Genomic DNA, 26,314 nt, shown 5'->3' with positions numbered 1-26,314 from the left:
TTACTGCTTTCATTTTTGACCAAACATGTTTCAGAACTCTAATGTAAAACATTACCCTATTCTTTTTTCAGCTAGTTCAGGTGATGGTTTTCAAGAAAAAAAATATGAAAAAAATAGCTAAAAAGTTGAAAAGCACTCGGTCCTCTTACAGGGATTTTGCACTACAGGAAAAGAGGTCATTTAACAGCAATATGGGTTGCCATAATTTCTATCCCAATTGTTTTCCAATCTGGCAATGGGGGAACAAGAATGAATTGTCTATTTACATTTTTAGTATATGATAATTTTACATCTTAACTTTTTTCCTTTCTGGGACTTTCTCCTTTATACTGATAACCCTTCACTTCTTAAACAGGAGCCAACCCATCATCCCTATCCCTGTCCCTCTTCCTCTTTTCTCATCCCTCAGGATTTATGTCTCCTTTCCCAGGTTTTGTACATTTTCCCAAGGAAAAAATAATCTATGAATCATAAGCTGAGGCAGGGAAGGCAAGTTACTTACCTCTGAAGGGGAAAGGAAACAATTGTTTTGTTTATGAAAGGAAAAGAGGAAAAGCCCTGTCTTCTACCATTCACTGTTATTGCCATGGGGGATGTCCTAAAAATCTGGAATTTTTAGAAGCATCTCTGGGTTCAGCACTGGAAGAGGGAGAATCTGGGAAAATTGGTAACACTTTTTTTTAAAACCTTTGCCTGCTGTCTTAGAATTAATACCAAGTATCAGTTCCAACGCAGAAGGTAAGGGTTAGGTAATTGGTGTTAAATGACTTGCTCAGGGTCATACAACTAGGAAGTGTAAACCTAGGACCTCCCATCTCCATATCTGGCTCTGTATCCACTAAGCTATCTAATTGCTCCAATCAGTAACGTCTTAGAAGAGCTGATCCAGAAAATCAGCTCTTACACTATAAACTGAGGCATGGCTGCCCTTCCAACATGGTAGCCCCCCATCCCCATTTTTGTACTGGTTGTAATTTATGTAGGCTGTCTATCTGGATATGAAAACACAAGAGGAGACAGACAGCATGGTAGTCTTTCCCTTCTCTGTATTTAGAGCATATTGCTAGTGACTGAATTGGAAGGGCACAGTCAAGCCTGTTAAGTGTATTTGCAATAATAATTGTTCTTAGCATGCACATGTCACGATAGAGGGCTTGGGAATCTGACCCTAGACTATTAGAACCAGGCAGTTTGCCAAAGGTTTAAGCACTATTGTATCAGGTACAACAGTTTCACCAAATGCTCTAAAGCTCAGCCTAGAGCAAAAAATGATGTTAATAATCATCTTTAGGTGTTTCCTAGTCCTTAGAGAAGCATGAAGCAGTCTGTGTTCTGGGGAAATGGGTCCTTGCTTCAGAGAAAAGTTGGGGGGAATTAAGATGTGTCTTAGTAATAACTCTATCTGATTTCAGGGTTTGTTCTTTTGGTCTTTGGTTTTTTTGGAGTTCATTTCTGTCTTGTTCATTGGTTTTTTCTGATTCTGTTCTGGTTCTGTTAATCTGGGCATTTGCCATTTTGGTAGTCATCTATTTCAGGTATATTGCCAACTGAATTTTATGGTCCTAATTTAAGCAATCTCCAAATACCTAGACCAGTTTGTATACTATTTATTTCCCCCCAATATTCCTACAGTCCAATTAATTTCTTATTCCCCCTCCCCATCCCACAACACACACACTTTGGACAATAATTAAGTTGTCACAGACTCAAGGAAGTGTCTGACTCAACATCTTTTCCCAAACACTTCCTTTCTTTTCCCTGAAGGATACTTGGTGTTGGTTTTGTCCCTGCACCAACTCTTCTTTCTCCTCCTCAGTTTACAGCTCAGGTAATTTTGCCACAGGCAGCCTCTTACACACACACATTTTCTTTAGACCTTCCATTTTTATTTTCCATTTTAATTTTTCTTTCATTTGTCTACTTCTTGGCCAGTTATCTTAGGGAACTCTTTCTCTTCCTCTCTTTCCCATATAAGCCAAAGAAAGAACATAGTGATGCTCAGCTCATGAAAGCCTTCACAGAGGAGAAGAAAGCCACAATTTTCAAAGCAAAATTGTAGAGAATGAAAAATTAGTACTCTCTTCACCTAAGTCCACCCAAATCTCCATTTCCTACCTTATCTTACTCTATTATTGAGTCTGCTTTCCTATGAGCATAAGCAGTAGAATTCATATTTTAGGCACAAGCAGGGAGTAGAACAGTTTAGTTGTGGGACAGGCACTAATATACAGATCTAATATACTGCCTTCAAGTCAGTCCAACTCTTTCCAGGATTTGGGTGATACATGAGCAACTCAGAAGAAGGTCGTAACTAGGGCCCAAGAAGCTTGCCAAGAACTTAGCTGGGGATGGTTCAGGGTTTTCCCTTCCTGTCTTCTGCAGGAAGATGGCGCTATGCTAAGCACTTAATTATTGTTCATCTCATTTGATTGTCACCACAATTCTGGAAAGTGGGTGCTATTATTATCCCCATTTTACAGATGAGGAAACTCAGGTCAACAGACTTGTGTGGGATCATCTAAAACTAGCAAGTGTCTTGAAATCAAGTTTTCTTGATTCCAAACCTGGCACTCTACCACCTACCTCTTCCTCCCAAAATATCATTTTAAATTTTATTCTTTTTCTCTAAAGACTTCAAATATAAAAGTCAATATGCAAAGTTAATTTCCTCCTGCTAATTGCTTAATAAGAAAACTCGCCCTACAAGAGTCTTTCTTCATCTCTTGTTGTTGTTGTTATGCTTTTAAAAGAGCTGATTAGGAAAGGTAGAAAGTACATAGTCTCAGCAATTAAGCTCCTTTCTGCATCACAGAACAAGTAGCCCTACAGGGTAGCTTTATCTTCACTTGACAAATAAGTTTCTTTCTGAAAATGAAATTACAAAACCAGCTCCAGCCTCATCTCATCATTAGTGCTTTCGGTCACATTGGCAATCTAAATAAAAATTCGCAGGAAATTGACACATGGTCCAAGTTGGAGCTGAACTGGGATATCCATGCCAGAGGAGTTACTAATTGGACAGTTTAAAATAAGCTTTCAATACTAATGACTCAAACTGACAAAAATCAAGCACGCTGTATCAGAGGAAGAACTGGACTTGAGTAAGAAGACCCTGAGGTTCAAGTTTTTTTTTTTCTTTATTTTAAAAACCCTTACCTTCTGTTTTAGAATCAATATTAAGTGTCAATTCCACAGCAGAAGAGAAGCAAGGGTAAAGTAACAGGGGCAAAGTGGCTTGTCTGAGGTCACACAGGTAGGAAGTGTCTGATTTGAACCCAGGACCTCCCAGTCTGGCTCTCCACCAACTGAGTCACCAAGAATTGACTTAGATATTTATTGGTTGTGGGATTCTGGACAAGAGCCAAACTGGGGTCACTGGAAGATTCTGTGTCACAGAAGCTGGATTCAGCTCTTTACTCTACCATACTCTTGCCCAAACTGGGCAAGTTAATTCATCCCCTCTGAAACTCAGCTCCTCATCTATAAAAATGGGAACAATAATAATGCTATTTCTTTGTAGGGCTGTAATGTAGAAAGGGCTAAGAAATGGAAATTGAGGCTGTGCCCATGAATTGGGGAATGGCTGAGTGAGTTGTGGCACATGATTGCAGTAGAATACTATGGCAACACAAGAAATGGTAAGCAGGTTAACATTAGAAAAACGTGAAAAGGCCTGCATGGAATTATGAAGAGTGAAACAAGAAGAACCAAGACAATGTTATATACAGCAACAGAAATATTATTTGAAGAAAGACTTGTATGTGTCCACCTTCAGAGAAAGAACCAATAAATAGAAACAAGCATGATATAGTTTTCTATATACATATATGTTTTGGTTAAATGATGCCTTCTCCAGTATGAGGAGAAGAAGGAGGGTGGGAGACACCAGGGAATTTAATGTAACAAATAAAAAATTAAGTAGTTTTTTTTTAAAAGAAAGTCTTTGTTTATTAAGCACCCATGAGGGTCATTGTGCTATCATTAGTTGAATTCAGATTTTAAAATGTGAACTTATAGGTAAAATTCAGAAGAGGAGGATGACACATTCAAATACAGGAAAAGAGAAATAAATTTGAGGAAAGAGAAACATATGGTTCTTTTCCTTAGGGAGTTTACGGTCTAGCTGGAAACAAAAACTAATAAATACTGTGAAAAAAGTGATCAATATCAAACTGCTTCCAATCAAGAGCCTTGTTGTATGGTACAGAATGCAGAATACTTCAGGGGTTCCGCAAAGAGGGCAGGTGTACAACATGAAATTGTGGAAGTGATGAGGAAAGCAAATATTTCTGAAGCACCTACTTATACTATGCCAGGCATTACGCAAAGTACTCTCCAAAAATGATCTCATTTGGTTTTCAACAACCCTAGGAGGTAGATGCTATGATTGTCCATGCTACCCTGTCTCTGATGTCCTTTCTTCAAAGGATTGACTTAGCTGAACTATAAAATTAACCTGTTTCTTGTAGATTTATATTATTATAAGAAATCCTCTTGAGCCATAAATTCTAGACTTACCATTTTTAATATCGCTTATGTAACTAACAAACCTCCACTAAAGTAGATGCCTTTTTGCGTTGTGGACTTGACCTGGATGTCTTGACAGCTGTGCCATCCCAGAGTAAGTTCTGGGGGTCTTTCCAAGACCGTCAGGCTTTCCCTTTGGGTCCAGTGATGGGACATGCAATGATTCCTTGAAGGCCAGTCTAGGTGAATTGACTCACATGTGCCTAATGTTTGTAGGGAAACATTTAGAGTTGTAACCAAGCTGAACATGAAGGGTCTTAGAACTGGAAAGGGGTCTTGGAAGCCCTCTACTTTGATCTCCCAATCCATGTAGGAATTTCTTCTAAAATGGCACTGACAGGAAGTTCCAAGTCTCTACTTGGCTACCTCCAGTGTGCCTGCAGAATTTCATATTCGTCTCCATTCCTGCAAGAAAAGGGTTTTCCTTATGTTTTGTGTGATACACATGGATAACCCAGATCAAATTGCTTGCCAGCTCCAGGAATGGGGAAGAATGGGAAGGAGGGAGACAATTTGGATCATATAACTTGGGAACACTTAGGTGAAAATTTGTTATTACATACAACTGATAAAATAAAATATCTTTTTAAAAAAGAAAAAGGTTTTCTTATCCTGATCATCTAACTTATATTGCATTTCAAGGTCTGTAGGGGAAATTTTACATTTGCAGATTTATGTTTTGAGGGCAGGGACAGTCTTTTGAGCTTTTTAAAAAAAAATCTCTAGCACTAAGTGTAATACCTGTAATATAGGAGACACTTAATAAATATTTATTCATTGATTGATTCTGTTATTCAATGTATTAGCTTTGAATCTCTTGAAAACAAAGGAAGGAAAGAAGCATTTATCCTCCTATGTGCCAAGCAGGATGCTAAGCGCTTTGCAAAGATTATCTCCATTGATCTGAGAAGTAGGTGCTATTATTATTATTCTCATTTTATAGATGAGGAAACTGAGGCAGAATCTTATCTAGAGCCAATGAGTATGAACTCACTTCTTCCTGATTCCAGGACCACTGCACTATCTAGATGCCTTCTTTTTTTTAAACCCTTAGAGAAGAGCAGGAATGGCTAGCCAATGGGGGATAAGTGATTTGCCCAGGGTCTCCCAGTTAGAAAGTGTCAGCGGCCAGATTTGATTTTGGTTTCTTTATACAAGCTGTATTTCATCAAAATATCATTTTAAAAAAGAACTATACAAAAAGTGAATTTTGCTGCCTATCAAGGTAGTGGGTTCCTCCTCATTGTGGTTTTTAAGCAAAAGTTGGATGAACTCTTGTTGAATTCTCATTCATGCTCAGATTGTACTTAGATGCTCTTTGAGGTTCTTTTTTATTCAGACCTTTTATCATTCTATTTTATTGAACATTACAGAGTTGAGAGCTCAGCTTGGTGATTATCTTTGGATAGTCTATTTTCATAATTCACTATCTGGGGCACATAAAAATATTTTAGAAGGTTCTTGGTAATTCTTCATTTTGCCTTGCTAAACCCACATTTCTGGTTTCAGTAGAAACATTTCTTTCAATTTTAACTAAGAAAACTAAGAATAAATGTCTAAAATTCTCCTCTCCCTCCTATTTATGAATTAGCATTTATATAGTGCTATAAATTTTTCAAAAAGCTTTATAAATATTATCTTATTTTATCCTCTCAACAATCTAAAAAGGTAGGTTGTTATTGTTCCCATTCTACAGATGATGAAGCTGAGGTAGACTGGGGTTAAATGACTTGCCCAGGGTCATACAGCAGAAAAATGCTTAAAGTTGGATTTGAATTCAGATCTTCCTGACTCTAGTTTCAGAGCTTTATCCACTGTAACTAGATGTAGCTCACAAAGATGTTGGGTAGATAAAACCCATTAACTAAAAGGCTCCCAAGAAGAAAGTCTAAAAGTCAATAACTCCCTTTTAGTTACAGCTCTTCATAGAGATAGACATTTGTGGAATTCACCTGTGCATGCTTTAAAAAACAAACCAAAAAAAAACAACTCTTACCTTCTGTCTTAGAATCAAAACCGTATGTATATTGGTTCCAAGGCAGAAGCATGATCAGAACTAGTCAACGAGGGTCAAGTGACTTAGCTAGGGTCACTTAGCTAAGGTCATATTTGAATTCAGGACCTCCCATTTCTGGTCCTGGCTCTCAATCCACTGAGCCACCTAGCTGAACCCAGTCCATGGTTTTAACATAATTTACACTAGAAAACATACAAAAGTCAATACCAAATCTATTTCTAAATTATGCCCAAAGTGCTTCAACTCTGATGTCTGGAGAAATCTATTTCAGCAGAAGTTTTTTGTTGTTTTGGTTTTTTACTATTATTGCTATTGGCTATAACTGTAGATTAAAAAAATCAATATTAAAATTATTATTCCAATTTTTATTTGATATTTTTCTAAAGCACCAAAAATAGAGTCTACTCCATCCATTCCTTGGAAACACCAGTTCCTATTCATTTACAGCAAATTTCGGTGGAAATACAGACAATAACAAAAATGAAATATTTTTCAAGGTAGTTTTATCTTCCAAGACATCGGCTGTCTGTTAGACCACTTATACCATTCTTAGCAACCTTCTCAGAGAAACATATTATTCTGGCAGGCTGCATTCATATCACACTTCTCCCCCAAATGGGATTATTCCATTACTTCCACAAGTGTTCTCGCTAGGATATAAGCTCCCTTTGTTATAGCTGGAGCACATACACACTTTTCTCTTTCTAGAGATGACATAGCAGGAGTCAACAAAGTTAAATCCTGTGTCGAGGTAACAAATCTTCAGCATAAAAAGTTTGGGAGTAAGTGCTTTCAATCTGGTGATATTTATAATTCGTCACTAGACTTGGGAAAAAGCAAGTTGGAGTCCAATTAAGTTGTACTGACCTCATTTCTAGAAACGTATATGGGAAAATCACTTGAAAATGCCATAAATGTTGGTGGAAATCAAAACATAAATCCACAAATTAAAAACATCCACTTTGATCCTTGAAATACAATTTAAATTTGATGACTGGGACAAGAAAACCCAACACATTCCTTTGTCTTGCAGGAATCTGTAAGGAAATTGCATATTTCCTTTATAAAAAGCAAACACATAGAGTCTTCATAAGGACATACATGGGGGTTTTCAAGTTGCACAGTTTCAGGTTAAAGGTTTCTATAAATCTCTGGGCTGCTTCCTGAGATGTTTACATTTGAGAGAAATTCACAACTTAATACACAAAGCTCTTGTGTTTCGAGGGATGTTGTAGTGTTCTTCAACTACAGATCCCTTGGATCTGAATCCGAAGCTCTGGCACTAACAATGTGTGTGACCTTGAGCAAGTCACTTAGCCTCTTTGTGCTTCTGTAAAATGAAGATGTTGGGTAAGATGACTGTTAAGGTCTCTTCCAATTCTATATGTTAGATCCTACCATCCAATTGAGGTTGGCATTGATCTCTGCAGTTCTGCATTCAAATTTTGCTTGTCTTGAGGACATTTTTTTTCCATCAAGATTTCTTAGAAATAAATAGTACATTTTAAAAATTCTATGCTAGTTTTTCTCCTACAATTACTTGTCCCTGACACATAAAGTGAATGTTTCATACTTATCTGGACCCATGAGAGGATAGAAGCTAACTAAAAAAAAAACAGAGGAATAGACAGTTAATTAACTACCAGTAATGTGAGGTGTTTTACTGCCTTGAAAAAAATGTACCACTTGTGTGGGTGGAGAATATTCATTTTACCTGAAGAATTGAGCATCCTGTGAAAAAGACCCCCTGAGTTCAAATAGAAAGATATTCTGAAGCAGAAGGACATTTTGAAGTATAGCCCCCCCCTTCCTCATGAATTAGAAATTCACCATTCCACAGAAATTTAACCCCAAAGAAAATAAAGCAGAGGGACATTTCTCCCCTATCTCTGATGAATTAGACATTAAATTTTCTTTATGGATTTTATCCAAAAGAAAATCAAGCATTTTAAGTGATTGGCCACAATGAAAGTTTTTTAAAAATTCTTTAGATATTCAGTAGATAAGAATGGGAGTTGACAAAGGGAGGCAAGATTGAAAAGATGACCCATTTTTAGCACTGTTTTACATTGTTGTGATCTGCTGGGACTTCTCTAATATGAGCCAGAGGGTCACAGACTTGAGAGAGACAGGAGGGGCCAGGTTAGGGATAATGCAATTATAAGGAGCCAGCATATGGGCTCTGAGGGAGACAGCATCAGGTAAGATTTTTTTTTTAGAGGATGCTCCTAATTGATTTAGACTTCTGACTTGGAGTTCGTACAGCTTGAGAATGCCTTTTCTGGATTACAGATCTCCAACCTGTAAAGCTATATTAAGCCTTCAAGGAAATCCTTGTCAGCCTCTTCAGAGAGGAAACATTAACTACTTTGGATAAGTAAATACATGTATATATATCATACATATATACATATATACATATATACATATAGCTCAGTTCAAATATGACCTCAGACTAGTTGACTCTGGGAAAGTCACTTGATTCTGCCTCAGTTTCCTCCTCTATAAATGAGCTGAGAAGAAAATGGCAAACCACTCCAGTATCTCTGCCAAGAAAACCCAAATGGGGTCACAAAATGAAACAACTGACCAGCATCAACATATCATACATATATACACGTACGTGCAGAGGGAGAGACAGAGGAATTCTTATCAGTTGTTTTGTGCATCTTTTCAATAAAATTAGTGTAGCCTAGTGTGTGTGACAGAGAGTTAGCTTAAAAAAACAGGAAGACCTCAGTTCGAGTTCCACCTCTTCCCCCATACTGGCTGGGTTGGATGTCTTTGGGCAAGGAATTTAATCTGTTAGGACTGGGAAATTCCCTAAAGTTCAGAGAAAGTGCTGCTCTGCATTGAGAGAGGGAGCTACCTTATGCTTACAGTTCCTAATACCAATGAAATCACAAATTCAGTCCCAATTTTTTGATTCCTAAAAGTAATTTTCTAATTTCTCTTTGTAAGGTTACGATATGAATTGAGTGGTTTTAACTAACAATCACCTATTACTTGGGGAAACAAATGGAGAGCCTACCAACATATCTCAAAATAATCAATTTTATGACAAACAGGATAAATTCTGAAAAGTCTGGAAAGACTTAACATGAACTGAAGCAAAGTGAAGTGAGCAGAACTACAGAAAGAACATTGTACACAGGGACAGCAATATTTCTTGTTGAACAACTGTGAATGACATAGTTGTTCAAAGCAATGCAGTGATCCAAGATAGTCCCAGAGACCCATGATGAAAAATGCCCTCTACCTCCAGAGAAAGAACTGATGGAGTCTGAATGAAGACTGAAACATACTATATTTCATTCTCTTTTTTCTACTTTTTTCCATTTCAGAATTCTTACACAAACAACTAATGTGGAAAAATTTATATTGGATTGCTTGCCATCTTGGGGAATGAGGGAGGGATGGTCAGAAGAAGAGAGAGAATTTGGACCTCAAAGCTTTTTTTTAATGTTTTAAAAAACTGTTTTTACATGTAATAAGGAAAAAATAAAATATTATCAAAGATAGGTATCCAAAAGTCACAGTAATATTAAAAATAATATTAAAAAATAACAAATTATAAATAATTTTAAAGATAATTTTAAAAAGAAAAATAATCTTTTTTAAAACTTCACTCCTCAAAGAGAAAAGAGGGGAAAGGATTGTTTTACTATTTTAAAATATGTATATATATATATTTACTATTTTTCAGATTGAAAATTAACCAAACTTCCTAACAAATGCAGAATGAGTCTAATGTTTTCTGTGCAAGAAGATGCATTTAGGATGCATTTTTCTGATCTCCACAAGTGTTAAAGGGGGTAGATTAATCATTATCTATTAACTTTATACCAAGGACTTTGCATTACTCCTTACATAAAATAGTAGGGAAACTCTCTAAACCCCATTAAACACCTACAACCAGAGGAATTTTCACATTTTACATTTCTTACTGTTCCTATACTTTTATAAAGTTTCACCCCATAATTTTAAACATTTTCCCCATTTGGCCAAATATGTAGGTACAAATACGCAAGGGCACATATAACTGTACACAAGTTATTTTCACAATTAGTTTTGATGACATCTTTTTATGCATACTTTTAAAGAATGACAACAAAGGGATTCTATAGAACTCACCATTTTTCCATCCATCCCTGGAGTGCCAGGTGCTCCAATAGAACCCTAGTAGGAAAAATATAATTAGTTTAGGCTGATATTCCAATTATACAATACTTTCATGTTGAATTTAACCATTTGTATATGATATCCTACCTAATGTCCTGTTCCAATGCCTTCCAATAGCAGAGATGTAACTTTTTTTTCCCCTAAGATTCTAAGATAACTCTAAGATTCCATCTTAGAATCAATGCTGTTTATTAGTTTCAATGTAGAAGAGTGGTAAGGGCTAGGCAATGGGGGTTAAGCGACTTGCCCAGGATCAAGATAAAAATGAGAAGAAAATGCTAAATATGAATACAACAGTTTCATATTCAGGGGGGGAAAGGAGGCATAAAAGCAAAGCCATCAATTTCAATTTTTAGTATTTCTTGGGAAACTTTAATGGGAAAGAATCAGTACAAAGAGGAATCAAAAAAAACTTTTGTTTTTTCATTTAGAAAGGCCAAGCCAAATGGATGAAGAATGAAGAATCCCTACCAAGATTTTGGGATGCCCTTTATAGCCTTTCCAACAACATATGTAACAGAGAAAGACAATACATATGGTCAAAGAGTTGGATAGAACCAGGAAAAAGAGAATAGCCAGGACTGATTTCAGAAAAATTCAAAGCAACTTTTACTGACCCCAAGCTTCCCATTAGAGCAAAAGCCCATTTTTTAATACAATAGCAGAGAACTGGAACTCTATTGTCCCTATAGAACTTAAGATCACAAAGAAGGCAAGAGAGAGAGGTGTATAGTGATTGTGAGCAGGCTATAATATAGAGCCAATGAGAAACCCTAAAAAATGAGGTTAAAGATATTATGAAAGAATTGTATGAAAGAAAGAGAAGAAGGACTGGTGATGAAGCAAAAGTGAGGGATGAAAGATGGATATTCAGAACACTCTACTCTTTCTCTTGTTAGATTGATAAAGAATGAAGGTCTCTAGGACAATTGGGTGAACTTTAAGGAGAACACAGATAAGTCATATAAAAGGACTGGCATGAATGGATTGGAATCTGCATTTCTGGAGGGAACTCAAGAACAGATGAGATCAGAGATCCATTTGAGTATATTCTCATAATTGATGGCAATGGAATTTATACATTTTGAATATAACAACATGGTGACTTTTGTGGTATATTAAGACATGGAAATGGCACTCAAGAAAAGAAAGGAAAAAAGTATGGTTGGGTTTACTGCATTAGAAGGAAATCAATGCTAGAAGCAACACAATTTTAAAGACATCCAGGGATCAGTTTCCTAAGACTTATTTGCTTAGAAAGAATAATTTTTTTTAAAAAAGGAAACAACTGTGTGGTAATGTTACCACCATAAATAGTTACCAAGAAAACCACTACTGAACCATAGTTCTCATTTCCATAAAATCATAGGGAGGGCAGTTTTATACAAATCTCAAAGGTATCCTTGACAAAGGCATGGAATAGGAAGAGACAAATTTTTCACTGATGACTCTCTAAAACAGACTCCATTTTCATAGTGGAAAAATTGATCAAGAAACATAGAGAGTGCAAAATTTTGATTTTAACTTTACAAGTTAAGTAAAATAAAGCCTTGAAGTGTGTCTTCCATCAAGGTGCCCCTCATGAAGATGTCAAAATCATTTCAGATTCCTTGATACCACATCTCTGTGTTACAACTGCTCAATGATTCTTTGATGATTAATACCAAATGCAATATAGTACATATTCACCAAAGTTGTTAGCCATTGTCATAGAAAGACTTATTCAGAGTTAAAATGACAATGGGGTTCCCCTTAAATGACAATATTTTTCAGATATTCTTGTTTTTCGAAATGCATTGAGATGATTATCCTACTGCAGGGTCTTCTCTATTAGATCCATGAGCCCTTCCTTTGAATTACTGCAAAGGGATAGGTCTAGCTATCCAAACAGCAAAAATCAAGTGAGTAAAGAATACACATTGCCAAGGCTTGACCTAGAGTTGAATGAATGAACCCATCTGTACACATATCTTGTCAAAGAAGTACAGATGGAAAATGAGCCAGGTTCAGAATTAAAGAGTAGATCAGAATGGATTGCATTTGGGAAATTATACTCTGCTATTGAAGATCCCATACTTTTCTTTATCACTAAAGTCCATATTTTTTTCTATCAGCTGCTCTATAATAGCTGTAAATAATGGAACATCATGGTCTCTGAAGAATCAAAATTGAAGGTCACCCAAAGGGACTTAGAATAAGTAAGTGGCAGAAAATTTCCCTTTCTCTTCCCTTCTCAGAATACCCATTGCTTCAAAGACTGTAGCTAAACATGTTTTAAATTCATCAGGTACATTTCTTTTCTGGCACTAGAAAACAAACAGATTTCCCCCCCTTATTTGCTGTAAGATGTTAAGATGATTTTAATTTAATTGAAAAAGACTTTATTAAAAATGAGACTAATTCTACCAAACAATTTAGAGATTCCTGAAGGACTGATATGTAAAAAGTTGCTTCCTCTCTTTACTGCTAATGTTGTGTGTGCTATTAATGGACTTCCTAAAGACTGAAGAAGTAATTTTGTCCCGGCAGTGGGTGGATTAGGGTAGCTTTACAATTTCACACTGTGCCTAGTAGAGACATTATCGTTAAAGACCTGGTGTTCTGACATGAATTATCCTACAACTCATTAGCTTTTACTTTGGTCTGAAAGATAGTGTTTCGACAGATGCCAAGATGACAAGTACTTTCAAAAAGGCTGCATCTCTAGATGCAATCTGAAATCTTAAAATAGAGAACAATTGCTTTTCTATTTGTGCTATTACCAGTGATTCTCTTCAGCTTTCTTGGGTACTTTTTGGACAGATGTGTAACATTATCTTCTATACTTCAAAATCATTTTTTTAAAAAATTGGGAATTCAATGATATTTATGTAAGAGGATGGCAAGGAGCCATCGATCAGCTTTCACTGGGTTGCTGAACCAGCTACTGGCTAATGAGGCAATCTTTCAAGTTCTTAGTTCATTCCATCAAATGGCAACATTTGATGCTGATGAGCATAAATAATGCCAAAAAGACCCATGGAAAGTGAATTCTCCAGTTACCATGGCAACAGGGAGGCAGCCCTGAACCACCTATGTACAACCAGCCCAGCACTTTTTATCAGCAACACCTACTTTTGCTGTTTCATGTGGTCAGTGTTTGGGTCATGTGACCAAGAAGCATTGCAATCATTTAGTTTGAGACTTTTCTTCTTCACAATTTTTAATCTTGACTTCCTAGCTTTCCTATTATTCGAATAAGAAAATTATAATAACCTTTTAACCTACAAATTCAGAAGACAGATCGAAAACAGACTGCTTTAGATTGCTTAAATTTCTTATAATGGGGGAAATTAGAAATCTTATGTCTCACATTATGAAGTTATATTTGGGGAAAACAGACCTGACAGTCTAAATTAACTGCTCCAATGTGACTTACAGTAGCTAATTCTATTCACCTCTCTGAGTTGCAATTTGGCACTAAGAAACATAATTACTTTCGCAGTATTATTGTTTATACTCTACCTTTTGTCCTGGAGGCCCCTGAGGTCCCTGAAAAGGGAAAACAATTCAATTAGCATAATAATATCTCCAATTTAAACTTAAGTGACCAATTAAAACTGTCCCATTCTATAAACCTTTTTATGCTGGCCTGAATCCAACTGATGTTTTGTGCATCAAGGAAAAGGAAAACTTTCTGTTGAAAATACACAATGGATCTTTTCTTCTCTTTTCTGAATTCTCTTTTCTGAAATAGCATTAAGCACACACAGTAGGATTCCGATTTCTCCCATTTTTTTTCCTTAAGACTTTGCTATTTCAGTCCATCTGTTTCTTCAAGTACCTGCAAATCTACGGTATCAATCTCACTTAGACAGCTAAAGATTTTTTTCAGTTTAAAAGACAACTGTGGCCCCACATTACATGCTTTTTCTGCAACATACCTGTACAATTTTGGTAAGGAAAAGGGTTTTTAAAAACACCAGAGGAGCATATTTTAGCCATTGACCCTTCCCATCCTCCTTCCCCCTGTCAGGGATTTTCCCCAGCCCCCTCAGCTGCTAGTGCTTTTTCTTCTAATGTTACCTTCCTTTTATTCTTTTTTTAACCTTACCTTAGAATTAGATACTAATTAGAATTATTAGTTATTCATTAGATACTTTTTTAGAATTCATATTAAGTGTTGGTTCCAAGGCAGAAGAGCAGGAAGGGTTAGACAATTGAGGTTAAGTGCCTTGCCCTGAGTCACACAGCTAGGAAATGGATGAGGTCATATTTGAACCCAGGACCTCTGCCAGGCTCTCAATCCACCAAGCCACCTAGCAGACCTCCTCTTTCTACATTTTATTGATTCTTACAGAAACCTATTTTCCTGCAAATTTTCTTCTCTATTAAAATGTAAGTTCCTCAAGCAGAGAGCCTTTTTTTTGCCTTTCTTTGAACCTCCAGTGCTCAGCCTACTGCCCAGCATGTGAAAACCACTTAATAAATGCTTACTGATTGGTTGATACCTTGTTGAATGACAGCTGTGGAAGGCAATGGAGGGAACCAGAAAAAGAAACAAGGTACCATCTCTCTATTAATGCTTGGAATTGCTCCACTTGGGCAGGTGAGTGAAGATATTTGTCCCTGGTAGGATGTCACTTCTGGGATGTGTTAGTAGTCATTATAGTGATAAAATTAGTGATGGTGTTCTGGCTTAATTTGATTAGAGAGAGAAGAGCCTGCTTGGAGATGTTTTTCCTGGGATTTTTTTTTTAGGAGGAAATGCAAAAAAAAAAAAGATGATAAATTGCGTCTTTCTCTATGATCTCTAAGATACAACTTTTTAGAATTTCCCACCACCTTTCCAAAAATTTGCCACTCTGTTTAGGAAGGTGGGAGATAAACCCTTTCCCCATCATTGCAACTGCAAATGTCATAGGACTTTAAGTGGATCAAATGAATATCTTGTTCTTCAAAAGCTATCTTAGAGAGCAACATGGAATACAAGTTGGTCAATAAAAGAAAACAGCAAATAAATAGTTTAGGCTCAATCTCATAACTTATTTTTTGGAACAACTAGATTCATCTGACATCCAGAATGGCCTCCTACTTTCCTTAATGACAAGCACATGTCCCACAGGCTGCTTTTCTATCATCATCATTAGAGATTCTAGAGTCTACCATGAAGAACCTTCTAATACTTAGCCTCTCTCTATATCAACTTCCTTTACTTTCATGACCTTCATCTTAAGCCATGCACATGGTTTACTTACATCTCAGGTATCTCAGATTTCACCATTACCCCAAACAGAATCATCTTCAAGTTTTTAAGCTCTGAAATTCTCCTCTCTGACCACAATCTGTTGACCTTTCACCCTTCCCACAAATGCATTCCTTCAAAACCTACTTTTTTGGGACATTTTCAGGCATTTTTCAGTCTTTCCTGACTCTTCATGACCTCATTTGGGTTTTCTTGGCAAAGATTCTAGAATGATTTAGCTATTTCTTTCTCCAACTCATTTTACAGTCTTGGGTCTGCAATGGCTTCTTATGGCTGGATCTCTCTCTGTTTCCCCAATCATGTTATGGTTTTGCTTCCTTTCTTTTACATGTTCAACCTTGTAAGTCATTACACTAAAACGTGTCCTATGCCACTGAATTCCTTGCCCACTACTTCTGCTAGTACTATATCCACAATACGCATTTCTGAGTCACTCCCTTCATTTGCTTTCTCCTTTCCTAGTTTCAAAGGGCTCAGAAGAAGTAAAAAAAATGTTGACCAAGCCCACTACAAATGTTTGCACATTGACCCTTCATTACTGCATGGAAATTCCAAACTTTATTCTGTTCTCCCTTTAAGCATTCATCCTTTATCCTTCTTTCTTAAAAGATGACCATCACTTCCATGTACCTTACAATGTTGTTTTGAGGAAAGTGCTTTGCAAACCATAAAGAGTTATCTGAAATGTTAACTATTATTTATTATGACTTTACTGAGTTGCACCTGACCAGAAGAATAAAAACAAAATAACTTCTTTTTTTTTTGAAAATTTTATTTAATTAGTTAATTTAGAATATTTTCCCATGGTTACAAGATTCATGTTCTTTCCCTCCCCTCCTGCCAATCTCCTCCTGTAGCTGATGCGCAATTACACTGGGTTTTACATGTGCAAAATGATTTCATTTTAAAGGCACTTGGAGGCTGATCTTAAAGATATCTCAAGGAGGTGACAATTCCAAGAAAATGGATAAAGATAATGGATGATGATGTGACTTCCAAAAAAGTGACTGATGGGGTGTTAGCAACCACTGACCTGAAGGGACACCCAGCTAGGAAGTGTCTGAGGCCAGACTTGAACCCAGGACATCTCTAGACCTGGCTCTTATTTCACTGAGCTGTCCCCATAACCAGCTTTGCCAATGATCTGGGGATTATCAGTTTTAAGCTAAGCACAAAACAAACAGACACAAGCTAACTAAAGGTATTTAGGTATGTCATGGAGGATGGCCATGTGTAAAGTCCTGGTATAAAAGAGGAGGTCAATGGAAGTCAATGGAAGAGAAGTACATCATAGGCTCCTCTGTACACATGAAGTTATACTAATCACATCAAACCCTGGAATAATAGGGTTTTCTCAAAGAGATTTATGGCCACTCAAAAGACCAACCATGGATGTTGGAAAAGCGAAGTGAATGAAGAATACAGATTTTCTCATCTAGAATTCAATTGGATGGATAGTCCATTGGACAGATGCTCTATAGAAAATGACCTAGGCTCTGAATTCAATAGGAAAAGTGGGCTTGAATGGGTTGCTTTGGGGAAACTATATTAAACACTAGGAATATGAAGAAAGGTAAAACCAATGCCTGCTCTCCAGGAGTTCATATTCTAATGGTCATATTGGAACTGATCTCTTCTTAATCCACCATTTTCCTGTTATGTATCCTTCTGTACCTCCTCCTCTATCAATAAAGAACCACATATTGTCTTTAGGAAAGACTTTCACATATTTGATTAGCCAGTTTCTCTCCAATCTAAAAAGTAATTGGTGGGGAGAGGTTAACTTCTGTCACTTTCCATTTAAGGATGTGACAACTCAGAATCAGGAAGATAAAAGGAATTGCTTAAAACCATCAGGGGAGTCAAGGATATGCCTAAAAACAAAGCCCAGGTCTTTTGTCCTAGCCAGTCATTAGGCCATGTAAAAAAAAAATCTTAGTTCTTATTTAGAGTAGTCTTAAGTCAGGGCATTGCTTAAAATGAGTAGCTGCCAGATTTAAGGAAGTCAAGATAAGTGGATTTCATCAAGGTATGGCATGTGGGACTAAAGAGCAAAGTTAGATATTTGTCATTGTGTCCTTTCCCATTTCTTTAAAGGTTTCTAGCAAGTTTTCTTCTCTCCCAAAATACCTTTTAGAAAGGAAATCACATATGAAAAATTGCATGAATTCAGCGTTCAGACTGAGATTTTATTTATACAACTCAGGAAGTTCAGTTTCCCAGGGTAACTCTAACTTTGAGAACACACTATTCATTAAAACTGAGTCTTTCACATTACCTGATTGTATAACCCCTATCAAATCAACATTTTATTTGAAAATAAGAGCATAAATGTAGCACACTTCTGTCTAACCAAAGACTAGAACATCTGGAATTTTCTATATGACTATGAAAAGGGAGATTTAGAAAGGCACAAGAGGGCTATACTATACTCTGAAATTCAGGACTGGTATACATGGAAATATCTATCTCTATTAAAGTATATTTTAATAAGTATTTAATGAAAGGAAATTGAGGACCATAGAGAGAATATAAGTATTCAATTTACTCAAAGGGTACCACTACCATTCATCTCAAAGCCTAACAAACAGAGAATAGGGTAGCTGGGTGTACCACAAGACCTGAATTTGAATTCAAGCTCTAAAACTGATTAACTACAGAAATATCCCAAGTTTTCTGAGCCTTAATTTCTTTATCCTTAAAACAGTAAATACTTGTCCTTTCTGATCCCACTGTAAAAGAACATGGCTCCCCCTTTGGGATACATGATAGAGGAGTTCTTACTCTCTCTTTCCTTCTCTCCCTGCAGAATTTCATGGATAGATTAAACGGGCAATCTCCTCTCTCCTGTGGAGGTACACAGGACAACTGTCTGAGCTCCAGAGGGTCATGAGCCATGAACTCATCAACTCCTGGACAAGATTGTATCTGGGCTGAAGTATAAATAAGTATAGATAGGAAAGAAGACACAAACAAGAGATGGACTCAGTTTGTAGAAAAACATCTTTGGAGTTGATAAGACATGATTTAAAAAAAATAAAAATACAACGTTCTTGCTTTTCCCACTTTGCTTACTTAAAGAGGATGCTGAGTTAAAAAAGAAATAATTAGAATAAATAGAAAGAGGATTCTGAGTTCATGAATGATAGACTTTAGAATACATACTGGGAAGGCTTCTGAGGAAAATTCTGGTTGTGTGAGTTGGTGGGTGTTGTTGTTCCCTGTTTCCTCTATAGAAGAAATGTGACATTACGGAAAGACAGGTGACCTTAGCATGAGCAAGACCTGGGTTCAGGTCTCACTTCAGAATGGTTGTCTGATACTGAATAAATCATGTAATTTCTGAGTGCTCTAGATAACTCTCTCAAACTGTAAGTGGAAGAGAATGAGAGTGCGACTAGTAAAAGGGTCCAGTCCTGTTTGTCCCCAACTATACAGAGAGTATAAAATTTGTGACTGCCTCTCCTGTATGATTCTTGCCAATGCTCTCTCATACACCACAAGAGTATGTTCAGTCAATAAACTGGAGGGCTTATAATCCACTCTCAGCATTGAGAGAGAAAGACAGACAGAGACAGAGAGACAGAGAGACAGAGAGAGACAGAGAGACAGAGAGAGACAGGGAGACAGACAGACAGACAGAGACAGAGACAGAGAGAAAGAGAGATACAGAGAGGGAGAGAGAAGAAAGGGAGAGAGAAAGAAGAGAGGGAGAGAGACAGATACAGAGACAGAAAGAGAAATATAGAGACAAAGAGAGACAGAGAGAGATACAGAGAGAGTGAGAGAGAGAGAGAGAGAGAGAGAGAGAGAGAGAGGGGCGAGAGTTCCATCTGTCTTCCTGTCTATCAATTTATTAATCTCTTTCTGTCTTTCTGCTTAGCTATTTATGTCTTTCTCTTTTTATCTCTCTGTCTTTATATCTCTCTTTTTGTCTGTCATTCTATTTCTTTCTGTTTGTATACCTCTATCTTTCTGTCTCTCTGCATATCTGCCTTTCTATCTCTCTTTCTGTTTGTCTTTGTCTATTTGTCTATTTCTCTATCAGTCTGTATGCCTCTCTCTCTCTCTCTCTCTCTCTCTCTCTCTCTCTCTCTCTCTCTCTCTCTCTCTCTCTCTCTCTCTCTCTCTCTCTCTCCTTATCTACCTATCTGTTTATTGAAAAGGTTATAAGGTTTTCCTGGTTAAGAATGCCAAAGAAATCTGAAAAAACATAAATCTGGTCCATGAAGATTTAACAGAAACCTAAATGTGCAATGAAAGTTTGTCACACTTCAGGAAGAATCATTCAAGATGTACTCAAATAAAATTTCATGTTTTACTTACATGTTTTATGCACCAGGAAATTTAAGAAACACAAACTTCCAGCCACTATTATAGGCATGTCTGGGGCATAATGCAGGTGCTAAATTTTATAAGATGCAGATTTCACAGCCATAAAGGAGGAAGAGCCAAATTTTTAAGCCATATTAAATGGTTTAAGATAAGAACATATTGAAATAATTTTATGTTTAAAAGAACAGGACATGATGAAGTAAGAAAAAGAGCTAAAATAAAGGAGTTGTAAAGGGATAAAAAGATTCTTAAGTTTGTACTCAAAGGCTTTAGCTTCAGATCCTGATTCCGGAGGGTAGTGAGGTAACACATATTACATAGATGGGTGGCCCTGGTCAGGTCACTTAACCCTGATTGCCCTTTTGTCTTGAGTTCTTACTAAGACAGAAAGGAAGGATTCAAAAGAAAAAAAATCCCAATTCTGCCCTAAGTAAGGTGTCTCCTCTTGGGTTCAGTTTTGTCATCTGTGAAAAAGGGATAATAATATCTTTCCTGTCTACCTCACAGGTTTGTTATGGGAATTACATGAGAAAAACAGACTTCGTAAGGTGCCATATCAACATTTGCTCCCATTATACCCCCAAGACCTGTGAACTCTCTTTTCCGAGGCCCTTAGAACTGGCGTTTTGGCAAAAAAGAAAAATAAAACAAAAACAAATCATTCCTTCACCCAAACCTTCCACTGAGCCTTAAGAAATCTGAGAAAAATCAGGAAATTCCATTATCATTATTGTTCCTGATCTCTCTTTACTTGGCTTGTTGTTGTTATCCTAATGGTAAAAGAAGGAAATGAAGATGCAAATAATTACCTAAATGTCTCACAATTACATATTGCTTTAAGGCTTGCAAAACACTTCTACTGAAGAGGAAACCGAGGTTCCAAGAAGTTAAATCTATACTTGATGAATGTTTTTGTATCTTTTTATTCATTTCATATTCCCAACTCCTTGAGAAAAATGATTGCTTTTTTGTTTTGCTTTTTAACTCTCACCTTCTGTTTTAGTATCACTTCTAGGACAGAAGAGTGGCAAGGTTTAGGCAACTGGGGTTAAGTGACTTGACTAGGGTGACACAGCTAGAAAGTATCTGAGGCTAGACTTGAACCCAGGAAGATGTCTTCCTGATTCCAAGCCCAGTGCTTGATCTACTAAATCACTTTTCACTATGCCACTTAATGACCCCAGGATAGTCACTTCCCTTGTCCTGGACACCCTGCCCCATTAAGATTGTTAGGTATTAGGTATTTTGTCCATCATATTCCACCTTTGACTCTATGCATGGCCAGTGAAAACTTGGAGACTTTTTTTTTTACCAACTACTATCTGGCTACACTTTCCCTAACTTGGACTTCTGGATTTGATTTTTTTTTTGCTTTTTACTTATTTTATTTTACTTTAATTAATTAATTTAGACTATTTTCTCATGGTTACATGATTCATGTACTTTCCCTCCCCCCTCCCATAGCTAAAGAGCAACTGAGTTTGATTTTTTTGAACCCAATTTTGAACATAAATTGTACATTTATGCAACTATGTTGGAAACTTAATCTTATTACACTCAGTTCTAGCCTGTTGAGATCTTTTTGGATTATGTTTCTGCAATCACCCTAGAATGCTTCTATTTTAATGAAGGTCTTGCTAAAATAGCCCTTAAAGCAAATATGTGATCTTCTTGCAATGGGATTTCATACATGTATTAGACAAAATTCAATGGAGACTTTCAAGTGGGCCATTCTATATTTTTAAACATTATTTTAAAATTTAATAATAGATTATTTTTTCTTTCTTCTAGTTCTATTTCTCTTTTAAAAAGAATCCTTCAACAAATGAGACCAGTAATGAAAAGCAAAGTCCTACCTTGTCCGTGACCAAAATTCATTCTACATATTTCACCCATCACCTCTCTGTCAGAAGGTGGGTAGCGTGTCTCATCATTGGTCATCTGGAATTGTGGGCCACACTTTTCAGTGTATTGTTCTTCTCTCCTCCATCCCCCAACCCCAACCCCAATTTCTGTAGAGAACTATTGCTTTCCTTGGGAAAATGTCAAATCAGATGATTCATCTCTCTCTGTTTCTTGAAAACATGAGTCTGCGACCTCTTTTAGGGGAGGTCTCTGCAAGCTCAGGAAATTAAAGAAATAATACATTTTTTCTCACCAGTTGACAAAACCAGAACCCAGGACAGAATATTGAATACTAAATACCACAGGCTAATTAAGGACAGATCCAGAGACTTCAGATCCTGTCTTCAGAACAGGTCCCAGACCCCAATGTTTACATCATCACGGAGATCCAGGCCCTAGCCCCACTTAATCTATGCCTTCTAAATATTCATTAGGTTGTTTCTTGTTTTCTGAATCCAAAGTAGAAATGACTCAGAAGGAAAAAAATTAACAGGCTTCCTCTTGTGTCCATGATTAAATGCATTTCTCTAGTGAGCCATCAAAGAAAATTATAGTCCTATTAGCCTTACATCCTGCACTCCATAATACCAAAAGAATATTTCTCTTAAGGAAATGTTAGGTGCTTTTTTTCTATTTTAATTTGCAGAATGCTAAGAATATGTTATTCTAAATTCTTAAAACTTTAGTATCCCCTGATCAAAACCCCTAATCTTCCAACTGAGAATGCAACATAAAATTGTATTTAATTCCCAGACAACATGCTGGGAAAGATCATTGTCCTTTAAATAAAACCTGGGTTTTAATCCTAGTTTTTCCACTAAATTACTGTGACACAGTGGGTAGATTGTAAATTCAATGGATTTAAAAATCCTAAAGTTATAGATTTTGTGCTGGAGGACCCTTGGGGTCCATCTCATCCAATGTCCTCACTTTACAAATGAAGAAACTGAGACCTGGAAAGAGAAAGCAATTTGCTCAAGGTTACCCAGAAAGCAAATGGTTGAGCAGGGAGTTGAATTAGGTTTTAAGACTATGTTCTGCACTCCTGCACTGCACTGCCTCCTTTTATAAAAGATGTCTTTGGGGCAGAAGTCAAGTGACTTGTTAAAGGACTCATAGCTAAGAAATCTCCAAGATTCCTGATAACATCAGGATTCAATATCCAACCATTCTGGATTCTACTTTTCTCCTTCATAAACTGAATGGGAAGTCATATAGAACAGATCACATTTACGTAGCACTTTAAGGTTTTCAAAGTGCATTATTCAAAATAGTTCCATGGGGTAGGGAGTAAAAATATACATTTTTTTTACAAAAGGGGAAACCATGGCCTAAAAATAAAATAGAATTTTACCACGGTCAAACAGACAGCAAATATCAGAGCCAGGGTTCAAATTCTATTAAACCCAAGGAGAAGGCAATCTTAAAGCCTAGTCCTGCTTACACCACAGATATAACAATTTAAGCCCAGAGAACAGTAACACCAATAAAAGAGCTGACATCTTCCTAAGAATCCCACTCCCTTTCTCTTATTCTGACTTAAAGAAAAGCCTTTTTTGGTTGTTGTTCATTCAGATACAAGATGTAAATTAAAATTTTTAAAAGGCTTTTACTCAATCTAATGTAATATATGTTGCTGAGATGGGAGAACATTTGATAGAAATACACTGAATACAATTTCTTCCATATTCTGTAATGTTCTTGTATAATAGGGAAATGCATGTACCATCAGAGGTGTTTCCGAATATATCGCATAGCTTAGAGAAATGACTTCTGGGTACAATTAAAGCAGAACTAGTCTGGTGTGGTCTTGTAAAATCTGTCATGATTTTGCAAGATTGCTATTTTCCTTCATTTGCTTTTGCTTAGATCGCTGCTTATATAATGGCATAATATTCACAAAGATTTAATTTTCAGCATTCCATAAAATAGACCTTTAAAACCATTATTTCACATCATGTACTAATATGGGCATAATAGGATTGAATGCATATATGCCAACATGTAATAGCATCACAGAATTTCAGATATCAGCAGCCATCTCAATTAACCCATGTTAAAAAAATGGTCATCCAATCTCTTCTTGAAGGTCTCCAATATGGTGCAACCACCTCTTTCCTGAGGCAGGCAACCCATTACAATTTTTCCTGCTCTTAATGTTGGGAATTCTAGTCCATATCTGGTTTCTCTTCATTTCAAGTCAAAAGTTGCTTCTTTGGAACCTAACCATTGCTCTTGTTTCTGCCTCCTAGGACCAAACAGAATAAATCTGTCCTCTCTTCCATCCCTCCAAGCAGCTGAAAAATGTCTCCTCCATGGTCTTCTCTTTTCCAGTCTACATGCCCCCAGTTCCTTCAAGAGATAGCAAATGAGGAGAGGTCCTTAGCCTTTCTCATTGCCTTCCTATCCATCTCTCCTCTCCAGCTTATCCATGTCTTTCCCAAACTGAAATCCTCAGAGCTGAACCTCATGATCCAGAAGTATTCTTAGCAGGGTACAACATAGTGAGGCAATCATCTTCTTAAGCCTTGACACTATGCTTATTTTAATATAGTCCCAAACCACATTAGCTTTTGGGGGTGAGGCTACCATGCCATCAACTTTTTATTAAATCCTTACCTTCCATCTAAGAATCAATCCCTGGCACAAGTGTGCCAGACACTCCAAGGCACATGAGTGGTAAGGGCTAGGCAATGGGGCTTAAGTGATTTGCCCAGGGTCCCACAGCCAGATTTATGCCATATACTTATTGACTTTGTAGACTAAAATCCCCAGGCATTTTTTTTCAAATAAATTGCCATATAACCCTGCTTTCTCCATCTTTTACTTTTGATTTTGATTTTTTAAAATTCATGTCAGACTTTTACATTTATCCCTATTTTATTAAATTTCCTCTTATTAGTTTCAGCACAGTGTTCTAGCCAATTATGATCTTTCTGAATTTCCCCTTTGTCATCCAGTGCTTTACCTACTGCTTCCAGTCTTGTGACATCCATAAATTTCATGAGGAAGACATTTATGTCTTCATTCAAGTCTGATAATAAATAGGCTAAATTCAGATCCCTGGGGCATTTCACTGGAGACTTCTCTCTAAGTTGACATAATTTCATGACTATGCTGAGTGCATTCATTTAACCAGTTCTGAATAAGTCTAATTGTACTACTGTTTAGACTAGACCTTTGGCAGCTTGGTGGTATATTGGACAGAATCCCAGACTTGGAGGCAGGAAGATTCAACTTTGTGAGTTCAAATTTGACCTCAGATATGTATTAGTTGTATGGTCCTAGGCAAGTCATTTAACTCTACCTCAGTTTACCCATCTATAAAATGATCTGGAAAATGAAATGACAAACTACTCAAGTATCTTTGCTAAGAAAATCCAAAATGGGATCAAAGAAAGTAGGACATGACAGAAATGACTGAACAACAAAACTTGGCTAGTCTACCAAATTCATAACTGCATGAATGTATATCAAATATAAATGGTGGCTGCAGTTAAAAGCTTAAACGGACCCCAAAACATTGCTATGAATCACAACCTGTCAGACTTTAATCCAGGTTAATAGGAAGTTAAATGCCTCATCTTTCATTAGGTCAAATTTAGAAAAAATTTTTTTAAAACCTAGCATTATGCTAGGCACAAGGGACACAATGACAAAAACTAAAATTATCCCACCTTGAAGAAGATTATACTCTACTAGAAAGAATACCATAAGTAAGTACAGAGATAAGGAGATGAAAGAGGGCACTGATAACTGAAAGATGTCAAGGGTGGCTTTTGTCATAATCTTTTTTTTTTATTTGATCCTTATGAGTATAAAGATTATGAATGGTGGAGGGGAGTGATGACATTCTTTTTTTTTAAGTTTATTTATTTAATTAATTTAGAATATTTTCCCATGGTTACATGACTCATGTTCTCTCCTTCCCCTCTTCCTGCCCCCTCCCATAGCTGACACACAATTCCACTGGGTTTTACATGTGTCCTTGAGCAAGACCTATTTCCATATTATTCATATTTGTACCAGGGTGATTGTTAGAGGCTGCATCTCCAATCATATCCCCATTGACCCATGTGATCAAGCAGTTGTTTTTCTTCTGT

The 26,314-nt window shown here is 36.7% G+C and overlaps 1 protein-coding gene across 1 annotated transcript in view; it reads right to left on the bottom strand.

Annotated features, from left to right (window-relative positions):
* Positions 1-26,314, bottom strand: part of COL25A1 (collagen type XXV alpha 1 chain) — a 592,248-nt gene that overhangs the window by 125,572 nt on the left and 440,362 nt on the right. Inside the window, exons 11-12 of the mRNA XM_056803096.1 lie at positions 14,231-14,257; positions 10,679-10,723 (exon numbers count right to left, since the gene is read on the bottom strand). Of these exons, the coding sequence (XP_056659074.1) occupies positions 10,679-10,723; positions 14,231-14,257 (72 nt within the window). The remainder of the gene's footprint in view (positions 1-10,678; positions 10,724-14,230; positions 14,258-26,314) is intronic.

This window comes from Monodelphis domestica, chromosome 6 (assembly GCF_027887165.1).
Source record: "Monodelphis domestica isolate mMonDom1 chromosome 6, mMonDom1.pri, whole genome shotgun sequence".
NCBI classification, from domain to species: domain Eukaryota; kingdom Metazoa; phylum Chordata; class Mammalia; order Didelphimorphia; family Didelphidae; genus Monodelphis; species Monodelphis domestica.
The sequence above is the reverse complement of the archived record's forward strand: the minus strand, read 5'-3'. Positions and strand labels throughout refer to the sequence as shown.